The sequence below is a fragment of the Neovison vison genome, chromosome 10, assembly GCF_020171115.1.
Source record: "Neovison vison isolate M4711 chromosome 10, ASM_NN_V1, whole genome shotgun sequence".
Lineage (NCBI taxonomy): Eukaryota > Metazoa > Chordata > Mammalia > Carnivora > Mustelidae > Neogale > Neogale vison.
In genome coordinates, this window is record NC_058100.1 from 65,747,613 (window position 1) to 65,770,765 (window position 23,153).

The window sequence follows — 23,153 nt, forward strand, 5'->3', positions numbered from 1 at the left end:
TGTGTATTCTAGTCTATTCCAACACTTAAATATAACTGGTAAGATGATAAGAATGTATAATAATCTAGAAATTAATATGATTATCCTTAGGTAAATCAGTAATAAGGGACACAGCTCTACTATGAGACTATGACATGCTTGACAAAGTACAATATGGTATAATTTCAAAGTAAATGAAAATGTTTCACCCCAGGAGAAGCAAAGGACAGCATTCTAAAATACTTACAGGAGGCAGGAGAAAAATCTATAATTTAGAAATAAATTATTTATATCCAAGAAAATAAATTTCAAATACTACACGAGACAAAAAATGTGATCAATTATTTATTTCTATTTAGGGAAAATAAATTTTTCTTTACAGATCTTCTTGAACTTGTCTTGCTATACATGTAAAACCAATGCATTCACTGAAATAAATAAATATAAATAAATTAATCTCAGTATTACAAAAGAATAAGATTTACAATTTGGCTATGAACATCTCACTTCAGAAATATACTCTTTTCTTATGTTAATATAATATTGCTGGATACTTTTAGAGATATTAAGTTAGTGGAGACACCTTTCACCCTTTCATAGGGTTTCTTCTCCAAGAGAAAAAAAAAATTGTCCTTAAACAAAATTATAGCCAATCCATCTTACTTACAAGTGAGAGGCTAAGTCCTGACTGGATACCTGTACTTGTGGGACAAAGAAAGAGTTATTCCTTCATTCTGTATTCCTCCTTTGCCACCAACGAACCCAAGAAAATCAACATTCTCACATCATAAGCATGTTTTCCCTTTAAAATATTTGCTAACCCATTCAAACTCATTTTAATGAAATGAGAAAAGAAGAAAATGCCTTACAATCAAGAGTTATTTTATAATACAGTTCATCTCTCTTCAGCAGTTTTACTCAGAAGAGGCTAGGTTTTTTGTTTCTTTCCAATATCTAATTACTGTTTTTAGTTTCTAATTTTCTTTGTAAACAAAAATAACACTACATATCTAGTGGGGAAAAAAATGACGCATTTCCTTTTCTTCATGCTCATGTTCTAAAACAAACCTCTACAGTTTCCTAAACTTTGAGGAAAGTAATCACTCTAAATCTTGCAAGTTCTTCTATTTTCAAGAGGTTTGGGAGTGTCCCAGGACAGATTCGCTTCTCCTTGCTTTGTTGGTTTTCCTATGCACCTTAAGGACAATGATAACATGCGAAACGAAGAGCACTATTACATTTATTTTGTCCGCTCCTCCAGAAAGGTCTAAGAAACTAGAAATACTCTGCATACTGGTGTGCATTTTCTTCTTAATTCTTCTTCGGCTAAATCAGCTAGCCAATGGTTACTAGCATCATAAACAAGACTGTCAGTATTATACATGTGTGTCCTGAAAGTTAAAAAAGAGAGTTAACATCAAAATAATTTTATTGACTGATGATACACATTAATCTTTTGGTTATGATGTGATAGACAATGAAAATTAATCCATAATAGGGCATGCAAGACACATGCAAAGTTAGTAAATTATCCAACCTCAGCCAGTTTAGCTATAGCAACACCAACTAAAATAGGTCACATGAGTTTTTTAGTTTCTTGAAATTAAGTAGCCAAGTTAGAATCACTTAAGGTACTTCCAGTTAAGAGTCAATGAAAACCCCTGACACATGCATTAGAGAAAAGTTTCACCAAAAGACACTTCGAGGAAGACACCTAGAACGTTTCATAGATTCGTTTACATTAAGTTACTGTTGTGTCATAGTTTTGTATAACATAAAGGAGATAAAAGATCTATAAGCATGACTTACAAAAGATACCATAAAACAAATCTTAATTCCTACACACTGGAAACTCTTAAAACTCACCAAGCAAAAAGGAGAAACAGTACAAGTCAATCATCTCATGATGCAAACACTCATAAAAAAGGCATTCCTATTTGTAAGCCCTAAAGTATCCACTTCTCAATTTTCCCCCCCAAATATTTGTGGCATCACTAGTATCCAATCATTTCAGTAAACTGAGTGCGAAATACAAGATGAGATGGTGAGTGGAGCATGGATGACATCATGCTAATGACAGATCTAAAATGTTAGTCAGTCGCTCAACGAAGAAAAACCAGTCTGACAAGATAATAGAGGTCTGAGCCCCTATTATCCTTGAACAGTCATGGATAAAACCTGCCCTGGCTGTACTGATGGACATTTTGCAAGACAGAGAAGTATGACTTCATAAAACCATATACCTTTTATGATTTACCAGATCTTAACTTCTGAGGCATCATCAGTTACACTTAAATTATGAAACGTAACTTTGCTTGGTTTGCTGTTTTTCATGAATGTGTAAGAGCTGAACAGTAGAGAAGGAAAACACTAGTTGAATTATATAATTTCCATTTCAGCTGAAAAGCAGTATCAGCATTTCCTTACAATCACATCCCTTTTAATTAAACGTATGGGAACCCTCTATTTCTAAAAGAGGTAAGGAAATCCTTGTTCCTTTCCACAGTAGTTTTGCTCAAGCATCTGTACCAACTTAACCCACTTTATAGGACTTCAAATTCTGTTCATTTTTGGTGGACTCTAAACTACATTCTTAAAAAGTCCCTGAAAAATCTGAAGTTCTAGTTTACTACATCTGCTATTAAGCTTCTAGAACACTCGATTGGCAGTAAACAAGTATCGACTTAAAAGCCCACAAAGCCCAGGACCCAGTGCTCACATTATTTTAGTAAAGGACTGAACCATTTAATGACTTAACGAACATTTACACATTTTTTTTACATTTACACATTTTAGCTTATAATAGGCTTCAATAATATTGTTAATTTAAGGAGAAATAAGAGTTACAGAGGGTAAAAAGTAGTTAGCTCACATTACCCCCAAAATTAAAACAGGCCATTTAGTGATAGCATTAGAGTTGCTTTTAATTAATGGGGAAAAAATAGGCATTAGGACAGTTTAGAAAAAATTCTAGTTTATATAAACTCCATGGTAAATTTTCTGAACAGTAAAATCTATAAAACAGAGGAAGGTCAATTTAAATAATCCTCTGTCTACAGCATAGGTCAGAGCCCACTATGACATTATACTTAACACATGCACATTCAATGCAGATCAGATGTTTCAAGTAATACTAATTGCTTTTCTATGTGCTGCTGTTTCTTTTCTATGTGCTGCTGTTCAACCACCTGAGGGCTTACCACGTGTAAACTTCAACCCCTGGGAGGATTCACATCAAGCAGTCAGGCTCCTGGACGCACCCTCTGAACCAAGGGGTTGTTTTTAGCTGTTTTGGCATGTTTTCATAAATATAACTCAGAAAAAAGCTTGATCACAGGCAACCTCCCGAATGTGATAGAGACTGATTTTTCCCTAGGTTTTTGCTTCTGTGTAACACACAGATACCATCAGCAATTATACTGAGTAGGGGAAAAAGGTGAGTTGGCTAATAGATTGCGAAGTGAGAATGGGGCTTTTCAAATCACTTTCCTTTGAAATGTTAATGTCCTTGAGTCTATTGAAAAATTAAAGAAAGAGAAAAAGACACAACGTCTGTTCACCCAAGGCTGTAATGACCGAGAAGAGGAATAAAGAGAGAGCATGTTAAAAAAAAAAAAACAATTAATCAAAGAGGTTACCTTCTGATATAGTGTGAAGGTTCACTGGAAAAGAAGCTAAGAACAGTTTTTTTTTTTTAATTATCAGAATTTCTGCTCACCCTGATTTTCCACGGTGCCAGAAAATTTTGACTAGAATTAGGGTACCAGTTACAGTACCAGCAAGTCCTTGAGGAGGAAAAAATGTGGTAACACAGTTAATAGAAACACGAGCAGGTACAGACATAATGCAGTGTCACAATGACAAACACACCGGTTATGCGTCAAGTTAAAGAAAAACAGGAGACACAAGTTACATTTTGTATGTGGCTTTCTTACGTCACAAGTTTGACAGCAAAAATTGCATGCTACTTATCCTGCTTTCATTCAAAGAAAAAAGAAATAAAATATTTAAAGTATCACCATGCTCAAATAGGATGTGTTTAACCTCCTGGAGAGGGTTCCAAAGTGTTTCATCCCCACCATGCTCCATTGTAAATGCTTTGATCATTGGTTGGTCAAACATGATGACTGTGTTCCGTAATTTTAGCACTAGACAGTGTCTTGGAGTTCACTCACATTGTGTAGATGAGAAAACTGAGTCTCAGAGAGGGAAGGGCTATCTATGTGGTGAATGGGAAGGCCATTTACTTTGTTCCTAGTAAAGGTAAGAGCTGTAGGCATTTCCCCATCCCAGGAAAGGTAATATCACCTGTGCATGGAGGCTAAAACACATTTATGTCGCTTACAGGATATGCTATTCAGTGTTTAGCCTGTTGTAGATACAACTTCATTTAAGAAAGCTAATACTTCCTTTTGAGATTAAATGCACTATTTTGAGTTTCATGACAGAAAAATAATAGTCAAATAAGTTGGTCAACAGTAATTTTTATAGTTTGATTTCTACACACAATCTTTCTTCTCCAAACCACCTGTGTGCCCTTTCTCCATACCATTCTTGGTCTCCCTTTGCCTCCCTACTCCACCCTGCAATGTCCTTGAGCTCTATTCTTTTGATCTGTATCGCAAAGGAAATTAGAGAGGACACTAGGAAAGCAACTGAAACTAATGTGACCAAATCAGCAAAATTGGTTCCAAATCAGCAAAACGCTCAAGTCACACAACTGCACTGTCATATGGATACGTGATTCAACAAAACACCTATTTCTACGACAGGTAAGATTTTACAGTATTTTACCCAATCAATTTCTTTAATGGATCCCCTAGCACCATGTTATTATTTTGGAAGACTTCATTCATAAAATAAATCATGGCTCCTCAAGACTTTGGGGTTTCTTTTCCCTTTAGGACTTCGATGAACTCCACCATTTTCAATGGTTGTAAAACCATCCCATTTTCAAGTTGAATGATAAATGAAGATAGAAAATTTTAAAGTGATCCAGAATATACAGATGGTAGAACCAAAATCCTATTCTTAAAACACCGACAAGCACATACATGTAATTCTAGAAGAATGTGTGCAGAGACCGACGTTTTCACAGGAAACTAGATCAAAATACAGAAATATGAAAAACTGGATTCTACATAAATGGCTCCTCAGTAAACTAATAGGAGTATTACTTCCCAAATTATAAATAAAGAAGACTTTAAAGTATAGAGGCAATAGTTATGATCTCAAAATTCTCTTGGTACCTATGGAAAATGAACCCAAGTGTATATTGGTACCAATTTAAGACTTACAACTCAGAATAAATGACACAATGAAATTATGACTATGATATCAATGTTCTTGTTAACTAATGAGCTTTCAGGTAGGAAAATTATGTGATTTTAGAAAATGGGTTTCTCTAAATAAAAGGATTATTTTAGCAATATTTCTCATTATATTTACAGTATTTAAGACACGGTAAAACAGTTTGTCACCCTGTATCTCATTACTCCAATAACTAGCACAGTGCCTGGCAAATAGTAGGATGTGTTTAGAAAATATTTATTAAATTGCATCAAATGATCTTCTTTTTGCAGATGAAAAAACTGAGATCAAAAAAAGGATACATCGAATAGTTTATCAACTGACCAAAACTGATTTCTAATCCCAGGTTCTGGTCAGAATTTTAATTCATAGTATGCTTAAGAAAAATACCTGAGGTTATTCGAATATGATTTATATTAGATGGGATTTACATTAATATATGCAGTATCATCTCCATTCCTGAAGAAACTGAGTCAGGATTCCACATATAAGATCTAGTATTAATTTAAGGATTCTATTTTTGAAAAAATGTGGGTTTGTCCAGTCAATTCAAAAGGTATCACTTACATACCTAATAAAGTGGAAATGCTGTTCATATACAAAATTAAAGACACTGTTAATAGGTTGTTCTTCCTTATAATACTATTTAACATAACAGAATAAAGGAACTGAGGTCTACGCACTGGTGAAGTCACACCGGAAAGAGACTTTTATAGAAGGAAAAAGAATGTGCTTCAGTAAGCCTTACATTGTCAGATTTACAATTCAGAATTAAACACCACTTTCTTGGCAACATCCATAGGACCCTTGAAGGGTTTTGTTATTATCACTGGATTTTCTTTGCCTCTGTATCTTATGCTTCTCTTGCCAGCCTTATGAAAAACAGGATGATTATGTTGTCTGATTTCTTAACTTTGAATAACTTGTAGATAATTGAAGTCACTTTACAGCGGGATTTAAGTTCATCCTACAGAGAGACAGGTAGTAAGAAACAGTGATGGCCTGGTATCATAGCATCTGATGCATTTCAAATTACAACTGATGATTCTAGATTCTTGAAAGTACACCTCCACTTGGGCTGGTCTGCACCATATGCCAGATGCCGGTGGATGGATGTATAAAGCCAAAGTCAATCAGCATGTGATATTTGAAGGATACAGAAAGAACATTTTAGATATGTCACTGAGCAGTCCCTAATTTTTTCTTAAATAGTCCTTCAACTGACCTATTAATCCCCATAAGAGATTTATGAATATCATGATATAGGATTTCAGCAATGGTGGGGGGGGGTGAAGAATCAGGACTACATCAATTGTCAAATTTAAGTTGTGCAGATTTCCGCATAGGACAAGAGTCTTTCTATCCTTTCAAGTACCTTGTGCTGGAGAAATGAGTCATCTACTTCTGTTGAAGCACCTAACAGATGTGTGACCTTGGGCAAGGTACAAATCTTGCAAAAATCATTCTTTCAGATAAAAAAAATGGGATATAGAGGGGCGCCTGGGTGGCTCCATCAGTTAAGTGTCAACCTTTTGCTCAGTTCATAATCCCAGGGTCCTCGGATGGAGTCCATAGTCAGGCTCTCAACCTGCTTCTCCCTCTGCTGGCTGCTCCCCCACCTTGCGTGTGCTCTCTCTGACAAATAAAATCTTTTTAAAAAAATTGAAAAATTGAAAAAACTAAAAATGGGACACAGATATATATATATATATATATATATATATATATATATATACCCACACACACACACTATAAGATGTTTTGAGAAGTAAAATAAAAATACAAAAATTTCAGTAGAGTACTTGCTACACAGCAAAAATGCAACTCTTAGCTTAATAAAGGACAATTCTTACTCTTTGGTGTGGCCAGAGGGAATGATAAAACTATCAGAAACCCATTCTAGGAAAATATCAGTGATAGCACCGCACAACTGCATTAAGCTAATATTTATTCAATGGTTAACATTGTGCTGGAGTTTTCGTATCTATTATCTCATTAAGCTTCAAAGACTTTAAATAGGGATCATAAATGAGAAAACTGGGACTCAGAAAGATTAAGTTCAATCACTTGGGTTGAAAAGTTACTAATTTAAGAAAGAAAAAAGAACCAACAGGATTCAAACCAAAGATCTGACTGACTCCAGAACACAAGCCTGTCTTCTTGACAATGTTGGCATAAAAAAACAAAAACAGAAAACAAATGCAAAAATAAAATACAACTACATAGAGCATGTATTCTCAATGGGGGTGTTATTATCCTAAAAGGGTGAAAAAAATCTTACTTTTTTATGTATAAAGTATAGATATACAGAATATAAATAGATTTACAGTATATCTGTGGTAGTAAAATTTCACGGGGGTGGGGGGGTGATTAGGGAAAATAAAAGTCCAAAAATTTCCCTGAGGGGGAGAGAGCAATAATGAAAAAAAAAGATTTTTGAGAAGCATGGATATGGAGCCAGCAGAAGAATAGCTTTAGACCTCAGAATGAAGTCTTCATTTACATGGCAAATAAGGAAGTTCTGAGATTAGTCAGTCTCTCTTTCGTAGCAGAATTAAATGGGAAAACATTCAAATACTTCCAAAGTTCTAGTGTCATCTATATTGCTCACTAACATTGCAGTGTAATCCAGAAAAGCAATTTCCTCGTCAGTAGAGGTTGCTTATCTTTAAAAATAAGAAAAGTGGCGGGAATAAAAGGCACAGTGTAAGGAACATAATAGCCTTGTACAGTGAGAGATGGCAGCTACTTTTGGGGTGGGCACATTGTTTATCCAATCACTGTGTTGTACACCTGAAACTAATGTAACATTGTGTATCAACCACAACCAAATTTTTTTAAAAATTGATGAAATAAAAACAAAATGAGAAAGCACCCAACGCACAGAATTGAAGAAATAAGGATAATTTTTAGGTTTATACTATACAAGTGAATGTTCCCAAAGAAAAAAAACTGCCATATGTCTGATTTAAGAGGGAAAGAGCTCCTCTTTTTTTGAGCACAAGTTGGAATAACAACTAACCCTAAGGAAAAGTTTCTGGGGAATCACATAGTACATACTCCAAGAATTCCAGAGAAAATAAGCACCTCGAACCTTCATTAGATGCCACTGAGCAGAGAAAAAGCCCATCCTCTAAACTCATCTCTGTTAACATTAAATGATGAAATCATGAAGTTTTCATTTAGAATGCATTTATTTCTATTGAAAATATCAAACAAACAAAGTGAATCCAACTGTTCAAATCTTTCAAGATAACTATTTTAGCTAAGGAGAGGTTCATTCAAAATATAAAAGAACTATAAAAGAACTATAAATAATAATAATAATTAAAAAACACCTTTTCAGCTTCAGTCCCTTGTTTCACTCATGCATGCATAAATAGGAGACCTCAGCTTATAAGGACATAATTTTAAAATATTCACTTTTTAATGTGCATATTTTCTACTGGGCATTCCTTTTTAATATGCCAACTTAGCTGTATTGCTTCTTAAACATTTCTTTTGCCATCTTCTTTAGGAGTTATTAATCTTCTTGGTAAAATGTATAACATCAAATAATATATTTATGAACAACAAAAAAGGACTGGAACAAAGAAGAAATTGCAACATAGATATGTCCTTAAGTCTATAGCAACAGAATAATTTTAAAGCTATCTTTGCTTTAAATCACTGACAGGGAAGGGAAAAGGAACAGGATGTAATCAAAGGTAGCATTCTGGTTTATCTGGAACAGACGTCTAGAAACAACCAAGGAGTAGTTTGTGAGTACTTGTAAAACACTTGAGGCTTAAAAACTGTATTGATAATAGCTTCCTTATTGTTGTTTTTGGCCCCTAGAATGATAATGCATTGAGACAATAGGCGTTCAGGGATACTTGATTGACTGGCCAAATGATGTGAAGTTGCCCTAAAATTACCTTGGAACAAGAACACGGTTGGGAAGACTTAGGAACGTACCGAGTACCTAACGGGGTCCACCAAACACGTCGATAAAATGCATTTACCCGTCTTCTCCCTGACCTTAAACATTTCATCTTAATAGTATTCCTAAGGCAGTAAAAAGACAATATTCTCCTCCAGGAATAAGGATTGTACATCCCACAGTGATGACAATTTTTTTTAACTGCCGAAGAACCAAACTTACCAACTGCAATGATGGCAGCATCTGAAGAAAAAAAAAATGAATTACAAAAATAAAGAAAAATACATAAAGCCACAGCAATTTAACATATGTATCCGCAGAATGTACTAGAGAGTTCAAAAGTAACACAGATTTTCATAACTAAAAGAAATAATTATAAATAAATTTAAGGAAACAGTTATACATTAACTTAATCAAGCAACATACACCCTAATAGATACAATGCCTGTATCTATTCCACAGTGAACCCCATAACCATGAAACACGATAAAGATTTAGTGAATACTACAACAAACACCATATTCAGTTATATGACTTGATGGCAAGAAATAAGTTTAAAAGCTTACATAGTAAATAACTGAGATCTAATCTTATGACCAAGAAACTATTTACCCCAAAGATACAGATGTAGTGAACAGAAGGGCCATTTGTATCTTAATGTTCGTAGCAGCAATGGCCACAGTCACCAAACTGTGGAAAGGGCCAAGATGCCCTTCAACAGACGAAAGGATAAAGAAGATGTGGTCCGTATATATGATGGAATATTAGGCCTCCATCAGAAAGAATGAATACCCAACTTTTGTATCAACATGGATGGGACTGGGGGAGATTATGCTGAGTGAAATAAGTCAAGCAGAGAGAGTCAGTTACCATATAGTTTCACTTACTTGTGGAACATAAGGAATAACATGGAGGACATTAGGAGAAGGAAAGGAAAAGTGAATTGGGGGAAATCAGAGGGGAAGTTGAAGCATGAGAGACTGTGGACTCTGAGAAACAAACTGAGGGTTTTGGAAGGGAGGGAGTGGGGGGTTGGGTGAGCCTGGTGGTGGGTATAAGAGGGCACATACTGCATGGAGCACTAGGTGTGGTGCATAAACAATGAATTTTGGAACACTGAAAAAAATTAAATTAAAAAAAAAAAAGAAACTGAAGCCTCTCTCAGCAGACTTCTGATTAATTCTGAGTAATTACTCAAATTACTATAGCACCTTAACTTTTACACCTTTCAAGGACTGCAAAAGTGGCACAGCAAAACTTTTCAATAAATATATTTATAATAATACACTGCTCTCCTAAGTGGCAAACAGATGTACTCAAAGTACTACTGAGAACAGGTGACATTACGTGTCAGAAGAAAGCACAGGATCTGGAGTCAGCAAATAGGTGTGTTGAACTCCCAACGTTCTCCCTATTAACTGCGCACTATATGAATCACACAAATTAATCTCTAAGCTTCTAATTCATCATCTACGAAATGAAGCTAAAAAGGCTTATGTTGCAAGGCTGCCGCAAGGATGCGTGTCCAGAGAGGGGAAGGGCACAGTACATACGATTATGGTGCAGACCCTGCAAGTGGCAATGACTACTTTCTTTTTCAATGTGAGTAAAAAATGGTCTATGATATTTGAAGAATAAATTAATTGCATAAAAGAGAGAAATCTGACCCAAATAGTAGTTGTATTTTCATGACAATTATTGACTCATGTTTAGTTTTTTTTTTTTTCAGGTTTGTTTAAGTTTGTTAAATTGTCTTGATTTTTTTTTCCAAGAAGGAACTATTTCAACAAAGTTGGAAATAGTTGGAAAATTTGCTCTAACAAATTTATACAAGGTGAGACATTTTTCTCATTGCCGTCTTCTATGAAAAATCAGGTGTATTCAACCTAAAATTTTTAGGCCCAGAGAGGTCATGAAAATTGAAGAAGTCAGTAACCTCCTACCAGTTTAAAAGTAATGAGGTAGGAGAGAAATGGAAGTGGACCAGCACACAAAATCTGTAATGTTTAAATTCTTTAAAAAAGTCAGGTAAGGGCAAAAAAGGCTTCAAGATAACAACTGTGAAATATATGAAATCATTATGAAAATATGGTCACAAGTGTTGAACTATTTAAAAAAATACCCATGATTATGTGATGCCATCGAAGAATGACCAAAAGGGGCAGGAATGGGTAAAGATTTTGTGTATATGCATGTATTTGGCTTTTTACCTAAGGGAATCATGAAATACACAAAGGAAAGATCAACAAGGGTATCTGTAATGTTTCAAGCTCTTAAAAAAAACTGTCTGAGTGATGATGGCAAAACATATTCCATCAAAGCAGTAACGAAATATGGACAAAATATGGAAAAGCAATCCTAACAATGATTTGAAGGCACTGGTGGGCAAACTAAGACAGGCAGAAATGGGTCAAAGGCAGAAGAGGGAGAATGATATGGAATGAGGTTTGCAGATTTGCAATGAGGGGAGCACCGAGGCCGTGTGGGGCACTGGTTAGGTAAGAGGGGTTAAGTCAGATGGAGTTCAGGATCATCGACGGAGCATCTGGAAAGTGAGGGGGCAAACGTGAGGGCTGCTAATATTTTACTTCTTAAAGTTGGTAGTGGTTCCACAAATACTTGCTTTAGAAAAGTTATTGAGCCATACATGGGTGTTTCATGCAGTGTGTGTGTGTGTGTGTGTGGGTGTGTGGGTGTGTGGGTGTGTATTTTAATGAAAAAGTTCAAACAATTTAAAAAAATTATCTCCTGGCCCACAGTCCTGTTGAGATTTTCCAAGAAACTGGGAAAAAAATAGGTATCTCTAATAGAGAATAAGAGTGTCTATAAAAATTCTGGCTATGCATTAAGGTAAGTTAATAGACAAGGGGACATCCTTGGTAGCCTGAAGCAGCAGTAACTAGTAAGAAGGGTTTCATTCATTCACTCAACACCTATTTTTGAAGTCTACAATGTATTTTACTCCACTTTGATAAAAATTGACATTTAAAGACCCTTGTGTAAATATAGACTATTTCAAAGAATTCTATCTTTTCAGTTACTTAGAAGACACTGCTAGATGCTTTACCAAATTGGCAGCTCTAGAGAATCCGGAGAAATCTTTCAGCATGCTTAAGAGATGGGTCTCTATCAATAAACCAGAACCAGAAAATGGCCATAAGGATGGTATATATTTGGTTCTCTGAAGGGTCTGGAAGATTTCAATGACCCCCTAAAACTCATATAAAAAAAATTTCTTTGCCAAGCTTAATTTAGCATTGTTTTCATGGAGCCAAAATCTTTTTCTATATTACTGCAAAATGTTTCACCCCTAGCACACTCCCCATCTGCCTCTGAAGATAGTCAAGAGCATTAGTATGAAAAACTCTTCCCACCATGGCTCCTTAGATCCCTACTCAGGAAAACCTGAGCAGGGCCAACTAACCTGAAGAGAGGGTCCCTCTTCCATGAGGTGCGCTGGTTGTCCTGGGAGTAGCTGAACTCTGTTTTGCTGTAATACGAGCAGAGGTCAATCTTTTTGTTGTATGGAGACCCTTAGTCACTGGGGCATGTATAGCAGTGGACTTTCGTGTTGCTGGAAGACTCTGTGTAAATGAAGCTTTTGCTGTGGAGGATCTATGGGTTGCTGGCATGGCCTGTGTAGCAGACGCATTTGCCGTGATGGGATTCTGGACTGCTGACGGGGTCTCTGTAGATAGAGCATTTGATATGGGGGGGTTTTTGGCTGTGGCTGAATCTTTTGCTGTGGTGGGTTTCTGAGGAGTTGAGGGGGTCTTTGTAGCTGAAACATGTACTGTGTTGGGATTCTGAGGAGTTGGTAGGGTTTCTGCAGCTGAAGAATTTATTGTGTCAGGTTTCTGAGGAGCTGATGGGGCCTTTGTAGCTGAAACATGTACTGTGTTGGGTTTCTGAGGAGTTGATGGGGCCTTTGTAGCTGATGCATTTACTGTGATGGGTTTCTGAGTTGGTAGGGCTTCTGCAGGTGAAGAAGTTATTGTGTTGGGTTTCTGAGGAGTTGGTAGGGATTCTGTAGCCGAAGAATTTATTGAGTCAGGTTTCTGAGGAGTTGATGGGGCCTTTGTAGCTGAAACATTTACTGTGTTGGGTTTCTGAGGAGTGGATGGGGCCTTTGTAGCTGAAATGTTTACTGGATTGGGTTTCTGAGGAATTGGTAGAGCTTCTGCAGCTGAAGAATTTATTGTGTCAGGTTTCTGAGGAGTTGAGGGGGCCTTTGTAGCTGAAACATTTACTGTGTTCGGTTTCTGAGAAGTTGATGGGGTCTTTGTAGCTGAAACATTTATTGTGTTGGGTTTCTGAGGAGTTGATGGGGCTTCTGTAGCTGAAACATGTACTGTGCTGTGTTTCTGAGGAGTTGGTAGGGCTTCTGTAGCTGAAGAACTTATTGTGTCAGGTTTCTGAGTTGATGGGACTTCTGTAACTGGAACATTTACTGTGTTGGATTTCTGAAGAGTTGATGGGGACTTTGTAGTTGGAGCATTTATGGTGGTGGGTTTCTGAGGAGCTGATGGGAGTTTGGTACCTGAAACATCCGCTGTAGTGGGTTTCTGAGGAGTTGATGTAGCTTCGGTACCTGGAACATTCCCTGTGGTGGGTTTCTGAGGAGCTGATGTAACTTTGGTACCTGTAACATTTGCAGTGGTGGGTTTCTGAGGAGCTGATGTGGGCTTTGTAGCTGAAGCACTTACTGTGGTGGGTGTCTCTGTTGCTGGTATGACTGTAGAAATCTGAGAACCTTATAAGGAAGAAAAATGTTAAAAAATACTAGCTAAATAATGCTGTCAAGTTAAGACAAAACAAATTGCTTCCTCTATGAATCCTCTCTTTCTCCCCTGCAAACACGTAAATAGACTTTTAGGAAATCAAGTCTAATTCTGATTTTCCCAAGGAACTGAAACACTGCATTGCCTTTGCTTTGATATAAATTGACCTTTAGTCAACTGAAGAGGGTTTATAACAAAGTAGTACTGAGGTTCTTTTTTTTTTTTTTAATTTATTTTTTATTTTATTTTATTTTTTTGACACCTAAATACTTTATTACCAAAGAATGTGGGAAAATCCACCACTGCTGGTGGTTATATAAACTGAAGCAATATCTTCTCATATGTTGCATTTATTTTATTTTTTTTTTCAATTTATTTATTTTCAGAAAAACAGTATTCATTATTTTTTCACCACACCCAGTGCTCCATGCAAGCCGTGCCCTCTATAATACCCACCACCTGGTACCCCAACCTCCCACCCCCCCGCCACTTCAAACCCCTCAGATTGTTTTTCAGAGTCCATAGTCTCTCATGATTCATCTCCCCTTCCAATTTACCCAAAAGCACATACCCTCCCCAATGTCCATAACCCTACCCCCCTTCTCCCAACCCCCCTCCCCCCAGCAACCCACAGTTTGTTTCGTGAGATTAAGAGTCACTTATGGTTTGTCTCCCTCCCTATCCCATCTTGTTTCATGGATTCTTCTCCTACCCACTTAAGCCCCCATGTTCTGTTTTCTGTGTAAATAAAAGAAACCAAAGTCAGAGTTGGTAGTGATCTCATTCTGTAACACACCCCAATTTAAGGTATTTTCTCTCAGAAAATGTTTTCCTTTCTCATGCCAAGACCAAAGAACCAGAAAGAACCACTGGACAGACAGAGGTAGTCACAACATAGTTCCTTTTCCCAATGCTTTCGGGACATGTGAGTGACCCTGGGAAACTTGTTCTGTTTTAGTCCTTTTTTTAAGTAATACATTCAGTCTGGAAAAAAAAAAAAAAACAACTTTTTTTTTTTTCTTCTCTTATGCTGGTTACCAATATTACACAAATTAGATCAGTCTCTCTCTGGATTGCAGATCAGGTCACAATTATCTGAAGTGCAACCTTGATTAAATCCTATTCTGAGGGGTGCCTGGGTGGCCTCTGCCGTCGGCTTGGGTCATGATCCCAGGGTTCTGGGATCGAGCCCTGCATGGGGCTCTCTGCTCACCGGGGAGCCTACTTCCCACCCCCCGGCCCCCATCTGCCTCTTTGCCTACTTATGATCTCTGCCTGTCAAATAAATGAGTAAAACCTTAAAAAAAAAAAAAAAAAAAAAACCCTACTAAAAAAAAAGAATGCTAAAAAAATAAAAATAATTAAAAAAAAATCCTATTCTGAGAATTGCAACGCTAACAATTTAGTACAATTTTAAGTCTTCCTTCAGTGCCTGTCGGATTTTGGGCTGCTTCCACACCCCCTCTTGCCAGCTTCCCCACACACTGGAGACCGCTGTCCATTTCCCTAATCCTGCTAAGCTGCCATTTCTTCAACTGAACAACAAGAATAAAAACAAAGCAGATTTGAAAAAACAAAAACAAAAACAAAGCAGATTTGAGAACATTATTGTAAGGAATGAGAGAAATAATTCAGGTAAGTTATTTCACACAGTGCCCATCCCTAAAGGAACACACTTGACCATTCTGGTGTGCAAGTGCCTGCACCAGCACACACATCCTGGCCTGTGCCCTCAGACACCATGTATCATGTACTTCCGCTTCCTTGTATCTACCTCGGAGGCTGGGGGGGATGGGACAACTCACAGAAAATACCCAGCCAGTACCACAGGACTGAGGCACTCAGAAAATAGTAGATGGTATTTTAGGATAAGATTTTATATGGCCCTTTCGTCTAAGGTACTCATATATAAAACTTACTCTTTGTTCCACCAAGCTAGTTCTGGTTTTTGATCCAGAAGACCTATGTGCTAATATAGGGTAAGTTTCCTGGAAATTGCTTTCCTTGTTGTCCTTTTGTTATTTTGTGTCTTGTTGACTCACATCTGCCATCAGCATGCTCCAAATTATTTCAGCCTTCTGAACTGCACTGTGATACAGAGCCCAGCCTATGGGCAATGTTCCAGCGCACTTGGAAAAAAAAACTTTCTCCACCTGTCCTTATAGGGTTCAATGCCCTTAATATGTCAATTTCTTTTTAAAAAAAAGTTTAACTGTTGCTTCTATATTCTTTTTTTTTTATTTTTTTATTTTTATTTTTATTTTTTTTAAAAAAGATTTTATTTATTCATTTGACAGAGAGAGGGACCACAAGTAGGCAGAGAGACAGGCAGAGAGAGAGAGGAGGAAGCAGGCTCCCTGCTGAGCAGAGAGCCCGATGCAGGACTCGATCCCAGGACCCTGAGATCATGACCCGAGCCGAAGGCAGCGGCCTAACCCAATGAGCCACCCAGGCGCCCCGCTTCTATATTCTTATTGATTTTTGGTTGCTTATTCTAACAGCTCTTGAAATAGGTATGTAGAATTCTCAAACTATAATAATGGATTTATCTATTTTTCTTTCTGCCTGTTTTCTGTGGATTGAAGCTTTTTTTCCACAGTGCTCATAGATCACAGATTGTGATAGATTCCTGCTGAATGGACCCCCTTTATCATTATGAACCATTGTATCTTAAAGTATTCTTTGATATTAATGGAACTGCACCTGCTTTTTCCTTTTTTGGTAATTGCAAAGTATATTTTTCCATCCTTTCTTTGGACCATTCAGTGTTCTTCTCATTAAGTTTTGTCTCTTGTAAACAGCAAATAGGTTTGTTTTTTTTTTTAAGTTCTTTTTTAAAAAATTTTATTTATTTATTTATCTGAGAGAGAGAGAGATCACAAGTAGGCAGAGAGGCAGGCAGAGGGGGGGGAGGCAGGCTCCTGCTGAGCAGAAAGCCCAATGAGGGGCTCGATCCCAGGACCCTGAGATCATGACCTGAGCTAAAGGCAGAGGCTTAACGCGCTGAGCCACCCAGGCGTCCCAGGTTTTCTTTTTTTAATTCAGTCTGACAATCTGACTTAAATTACACTCTGGGTAATTACTGATACAGTTGGGTTTATAGCAAATATCTCACTATAAGTTTGCTCTTCCACCCATCTATTTTATGTTTCTCTTCCTCTCGTTTCCTTTTGGATAAAGTGCTCATTTATCATTCCTTTGTTGGGTTATGATTAGATTGGATTAGATTTTGAGAAGATAGAATTAGTGACCTGGAAGACAAACAGATAGAGAGAAAGGATCAGGAGGAAGCCTTTGTTGGGTTATGATTCATAGTTTCTTTCACTATTATTTTCATGGCGACCCTAGAGATTACAGTATATATTAGACTATAAACCAATTATGCAAATTAACATTTTACAACTTTTGGGTATTGCCAGAACCTTGTAACTTTTAAATTCAATTTACCTTTTTTTGCCTTTGGCTCTGTTGTTATTACACACTTGCATTCAACATACCAAACCCCAGTGGATAATGCATTTATCATTATGTACAGTCCCTATTCATGTACCTGTTCTAATGTTCATTTTGTCTTGCATTTTCATGTTTTACTTGAGATTATTTTCATTCTACTTGGAGGAATGCCTTTATTTTGTTGTTCTGTGCAGGTCTGGTCTGCTGGGGTAAGTTCTCTCAGTTTTTGTGTGAGAACATTTTCATTTGCCAATTTTAAAGGATATACCCATTGGCTAAAGAATCCTAGGTGAGCACTCATTTTCTTATCCTTAACTTGAAGGCTTTCTTCTCATTGGTCTTTGGCTTCTATAATTTTTGTCGAGATGCCTGTGGTCAGTTTTTGTGTTGCTCCTTTGAAGATAATGTGTCTTTTGTCTCTTGGTGCTTTTATCATTGTTTTGAGTTGCTAAAATTTTTGCCACAAAATGCCGGGAACTGGTTTTATTCAGCTTAGAGTCCTGAGAACCTTTGGAATGTATCGATGTATTTCATCATTTTTGGAGCATTCTGTCATCTCTTTGAATATTTCTGCTCCTCTTTCTCTCTTTTTCCATCTGCTTCTCCTCTTAGCTAACCTATGTTAGAACAGTTTCACATGTCTCAAATACCTCCTAATTTTTGTCTGTACTTTACATTCCCCCCTCTCTTTGTGCTTCTGGGCATTATTTTTTTTTTAATTTTTTTTTTTAAGATTTTATTTATTTATTTGACAGAGAGAAATCACAAGTAGGCAGAGAGGCAGGCAGAGAGAGAGAGAGGGAAGCAGGCTCCCTGCTGAGCAGAGAGCCCGATGTGGGACTCGATCCCAGGACCCTGAGATCATGACCTGAGCCGAAGGCAGCGGCTTAACCCACTGAGCCACCCAGGCGCCCGCTTCTGGGCATTATTAATGAATTTTCCTTCCTGTTCCTAATACTGGGTCCAAATCACTGTTAAACCTATCGTGATCTTCATTTCAGATTTTTCATTTTTCAGTTGCAGAACGTCTCCTTGACTCTACTTTTATAGGTTCCATTTCTTTGCTGAAATTTTTTATTTCTCTCTTCCTTGAAAACCTTAAACATATTAAGTGCTCTTTTAAAGTCATCTGCTAACTCAGTTATCTGGATCTCCTTTATCTGGATTTATTTTCCCCTGATTTGGTTATAATTTCTTGCTTCTCTCCATGTCTAATAACTCTTTTACTGTATTACAGATGTTATATATAAAACATTCAGATGGTATGATCTTCCAAGAGAGGTCTTCTTTTCTGATAAGCAGACTGGTTGGAGGTGATCACATCCTCAGCCCATGAGGGACTGAGCTCAGCCTTAGTAAGACTTAGTAAGACTCAGTCTACTTCTACCCTTGCCTCTGCTCCTTGGGACTTGTCCCCCTGGGCTTTTCATCAACAGTCCAGGAATCTTTATTTCCTCAACTCTGAGAAACTGTGGGAGATCCAGGTCTGTCCTTCAGGGGTCCCCAGCCCAGCAATCTAGTCTCCTTCCCCCACCCAGCTTCAAAATGGGCACAACTGTGTTAAGGGGCACAAGAGTGTGTGTTTGATCCAAGCTTCTTCCTATTAAATTTGTTGCCCAAATACCATAAGGGTCTGAGAGATTTCATTTTGTACTTTGGAAGCTCTGGGTCAAAGTCCTCAGCCTCCCCTGCAGCCCCAGAAATCAGCAATAGCCCTTGGGGAAAAACTCGCTCTGCACTCAATTTTCAGTATGTTTTTCTAGTCCACCACAACCACTTTGCCAGTTTCTCTCTTTCCTGGCAGTGGTCTTCCTGTGGGTCACGATGGATCCTAGGCCCAGGTGCACTTCAGAGTGGCTTGCCTTCCCTGTCCACTCCCCCAGGAATTCTAGTTCCTTCAGTCCTGGTTGTGCCCACCCTTGTATCTCATGCCTTTCAAAATGGGACTTAAAAAAAAAAAATCTATCCAGATTTTGTGGTTATTTGTAAAGAAAATATTGGCCTACCATGGTCTACTGGGGCACCACCCTAGACTTGTAAACTCTGAATAACAGTTAATTTAATAAAATAGGGGGAAATAAATATGAGTGTGTCACATAGCCAGATTAAGAAGTGAACCCATATCAAACTTCTCCCATAATTAAATTAAGTCAAATAATATAATGAAATTTTCCCCTTGCAGTTGTCACATCTCCACATCATAATAAGCATTATCATTAGGGGAGCAGAGAGCCAGCACAGTGATCCACTATTGCTGGGAGAGTAAACTGCTACAGTTTCTTTGGAAACAATGTTGGTAACATCCGTTAAAAGTTTAATGCACAGGGGCGCCTGGGTGGCTCAGTGGGTTAAAGCCTCTGCCTTCGGCTCAGGTCATGATCCCAGTGTTCTGGGATCGAGCCCCACGTGGGGCTCTCTGCTCAGCAGGGAGCCTGCTTCCCCCTCTCTCTCTGCCTGCCTCTCTGCCTACTTGTGATCTCCGTCTATGAAATAAATAAAATCTTTAAAAAAAAAAAAAGTTTAACGCCCATACATTTGCTCTAGTAACTATGCTACAAGGAATTTATTATATGAAATATACTTGCACACCTGTGCAATTCCAGATGCCCAGTATTTTTTGCAGTATCTTTTGTAATAATAATTAAAAAAAAAAAACCAACCTGTAATCAAAAACTAAATTTCCCTCAATAGGTTAAATAAATGATATATCCATACAACTGCTACAACTGAAAAAAATAAATACATGTATGTATGTTTATTTTCCAGAACCAAATGGAAACATTTGTGAACAATGGTTACTTCGGAGAGAAGGACTAGGGACAGAGAGATTTCTACTTTACCTCTTATACCTGTCTGCATGGTTTGAACATTACTGTACTGCTGACATATACTATTTGTGACAAACAACTGTTTTTAACAAGCACTGATATTTAAAAATTCATGCTAGCATAATTCCAAGTATAATTACAAAAGGCGCTCGAGTCACACTGGCACTTAAATGTCACGTTGCTTAAACAAATCCCGCCAATAGGATCACTAGCGAGATCCCTCGGTTTAGTCTAAGATTCCCTCCTAACCAAATAAAATCAACCATTTTATATGCCTTTTGTATTAACTTATTGAAAGTGATATGGTAAGAAACAGCAAATGTAAGCGAACTCACTAAAAACATGAGATATGTCACATGCACGTTTGTGTGCGTGTTATGTACCATGGGTATTTATTTTATTCATATGTTACCACATATTCTCCAGTATCAGTGCTTCCTCCTTCTTGGAAAGTCACAGACCCCTCTGAGAATCTGACGAAAAACTGTGCCCTCCTACAAAGATACAAATAGGTGTATATACCACATTCTCCATTCATTTCTCAGGGAGTTCACAGAATCTCCGTAGTCCAAATAGAGACCCACCGGTAAAAAGAAAACAAAAATACAACACTGCAAACTCATTACCTTTGCATTCAGGCGGCGGGCCACTCCATTCTCCTTGGTCACCCTTAACAGTACAATAAATAGAGTTCTCTCCGATCAGGGTGAAGCCTTTTATACACTCATATTTTACAGCCTGTTGATACACATAAGTGTTCTGTTGATCTAGAATGACTCCATTGCTAATTTTTGGTGGTTCCGGACAAAAAATTTCTTTAAAAAAATTCCAAAATAATTAACATTAATAGAACTGCCAATTACTTACTTTACTAAGTAAGATTAAAGCATGTTAATAAATAACATTTTAAAAAAGTGAAAATCGACCGTTTTTTCTAAGTTCAGCATTATCAACCAGGGAGTTTAGAAATGCCTATTAAGTCATGAGTAGAGTATTTGGAGCTTTGGATACAAATGGTGTAAAACATGAATGCTAACTTTGAGACCAACGTATAGAAGTAAGATTTAGAACATATATGTGAAGCAAGAATTACAATAAAGTCCTCACACATTACGTATCACAGTTGTGCCGGGGAAAGCAAATACTGCCGGAGTTCAGAGGTAAAAGCAGGGCATTTTAGGAGGATATGGAACTTGAGCTTAATACTAAGATATACCCTTCTGCTAAGAGAGCAGAGAAGAGGGCATAGCTCTGCATTCCAGGGGAAAGAATGCCAGATGAAAGGAGCCTGGAAATCAAGTGGCATACTTTGGAAGCAGGAATAGATCGTTTTGATGTGTCAATATTAAACTTTGACTCTTAGGATAAAAATTTTTTTAAGCATATGTTGACACATTGCCTTTTAGTTCAAGTAAATGTACTGAGCAGCTGCATTTGGAAAACAGATACAAGCAGAGTTATTCTGGTCATATTATAAAAAGCGGCCCCTCCCTGGCAGTAGCTCTGATAAAAAAAAATGCAGTGGCTCCACCTTGTCTAGAGCGAGGGAAGCAGGGGGATCACGTGTGTATGTCAACTATGTTGCATCAAGTGGCCTTAGGTAACCAGAGAATATTAGCAAACCTGTAAGTAACTTTTAGACCCCTGGCCCCAATCAAAGCCAGGAACCAGAGCAGGCCCATCTGCTTCACACGGGGCTAAGGTGCATGACTGCACATCGCCATCAGTGCCATCCAGACACTTTCTGAGCACCTAACACATACCGGGCACTGTTCTATAAATGCAGTTGCAAAACTAAATAAAATATTCAGTTGTAGTTCTTAAAATATAGCGACAGGGGTGCCTGGGTGGGTCAGTCAGTCAAGCATCTGCCTTCAGCTCAGGGTGCTGGGATCAAGCCCTCCCCTGGGCTCCCTGATTAGCGGAGAGCCTGCTTCTCCCTCTCCTGCTCCCCCTTCTTGTGTTCTGTCAAATAAATAAATAAAATCTTTAAGATGAAATAAAATACAGTGACAAAAAAGATTCAAAGATTTTCATTTTAATGCAAAGTAGCGAGGCTTATCACATAAGTGTGCACCATGGTGTGAAAAGCAAGAACAGTTAACCAGCAGGGAGGTCCCGGAAAGCTTCTAGAATGTCTATCAGAGCAAACCCGTAATAAGGAAAAAAAAAAGGAAAGAAAGAAAAAGGAAAAGAAACAAAGGAAAACAAAAAGCTAAGCAAAGAAGGAGCTGAAGGGCATTCCAAGCAGGGGCAGTAGCAGAGGGAAAAATAGGGAGGTTTGTGTGGATAGAGACTAAAGTATGAGGGCAAGACGTGAGCATGAAGTGGGCATACCATGGTGACACTTGTACGCTTTACTAAGGAGTCTGGACTTTGTAAGTGATGAGGAGACATGTACAAGCTTTAGGATCCATGTTTCAGATGGATCACTTTGGGTAGAATGTGGATCAAACATCAATGGAGTCCAAGAATGGGGGCCACTGTCTTCAGTGTCACCTCTGAACTCAGGCAAGCGGGACTTCTGCACCAGCTCCCACACTTTAAGAGGCTGTGGCCCTCTTCTGACTATGCTTCTCCCCACCAGTGGGGTATCTGCAGGGCTGAAGGTATGCTCCCTGAGAGCTGCTCCCCTACCCCACTGTAAATCATGCTCTAGGAAGTGGCCCTTGGAATTCCCTCTTTTTTTTTTCTTTTAATATGGAACACTATAAATTTGTATGTTATCCTTGAAGGGCCATGCTAATCTTCTATCATTCCAATTTTAGTATCTATGTCACATGGTCCCAATTGTTGAGAACAGTCTATACTTCTGATATGTACACCTGTAGTCCAAAGTTCAGAGACACGGATGGGGGGAAAGGTCTCAGGGTACATGTC

The 23,153-nt window shown here is 37.8% G+C and overlaps 1 protein-coding gene across 7 annotated transcripts in view; it reads right to left on the reverse strand.

The window, feature by feature from the left end:
• Nucleotides 1–311: 311 nt before the first annotated feature.
• Nucleotides 312–23,153, reverse strand: part of CD55 (CD55 molecule (Cromer blood group)) — a 28,542-nt gene continuing 5,700 nt past the window's right edge. The window contains exons 6-11 of one of the 7 annotated variants that reach the window (XM_044267511.1): nt 20,900–21,088; nt 13,752–13,964; nt 12,636–12,701; nt 9,434–9,454; nt 3,698–3,764; nt 312–1,370 (exon numbers count right to left, since the gene is read on the reverse strand). In XM_044267511.1, coding sequence (XP_044123446.1) covers nt 1,247–1,370; nt 3,698–3,764; nt 9,434–9,454; nt 12,636–12,701; nt 13,752–13,964; nt 20,900–21,088 — 680 coding nt within the window. In that variant the 3' untranslated portion in view covers nt 312–1,246. Of the gene's footprint in view, nt 1,371–1,929; nt 2,327–3,697; nt 3,765–6,301; nt 6,373–8,464; nt 9,027–9,052; nt 9,455–12,635; nt 12,702–13,751; nt 13,965–20,899; nt 21,089–23,153 lie in introns of those variants that run through there. The other 6 variants (XM_044267512.1, XM_044267516.1, XM_044267513.1 and 3 more) reach the window with 6 other exon arrangements.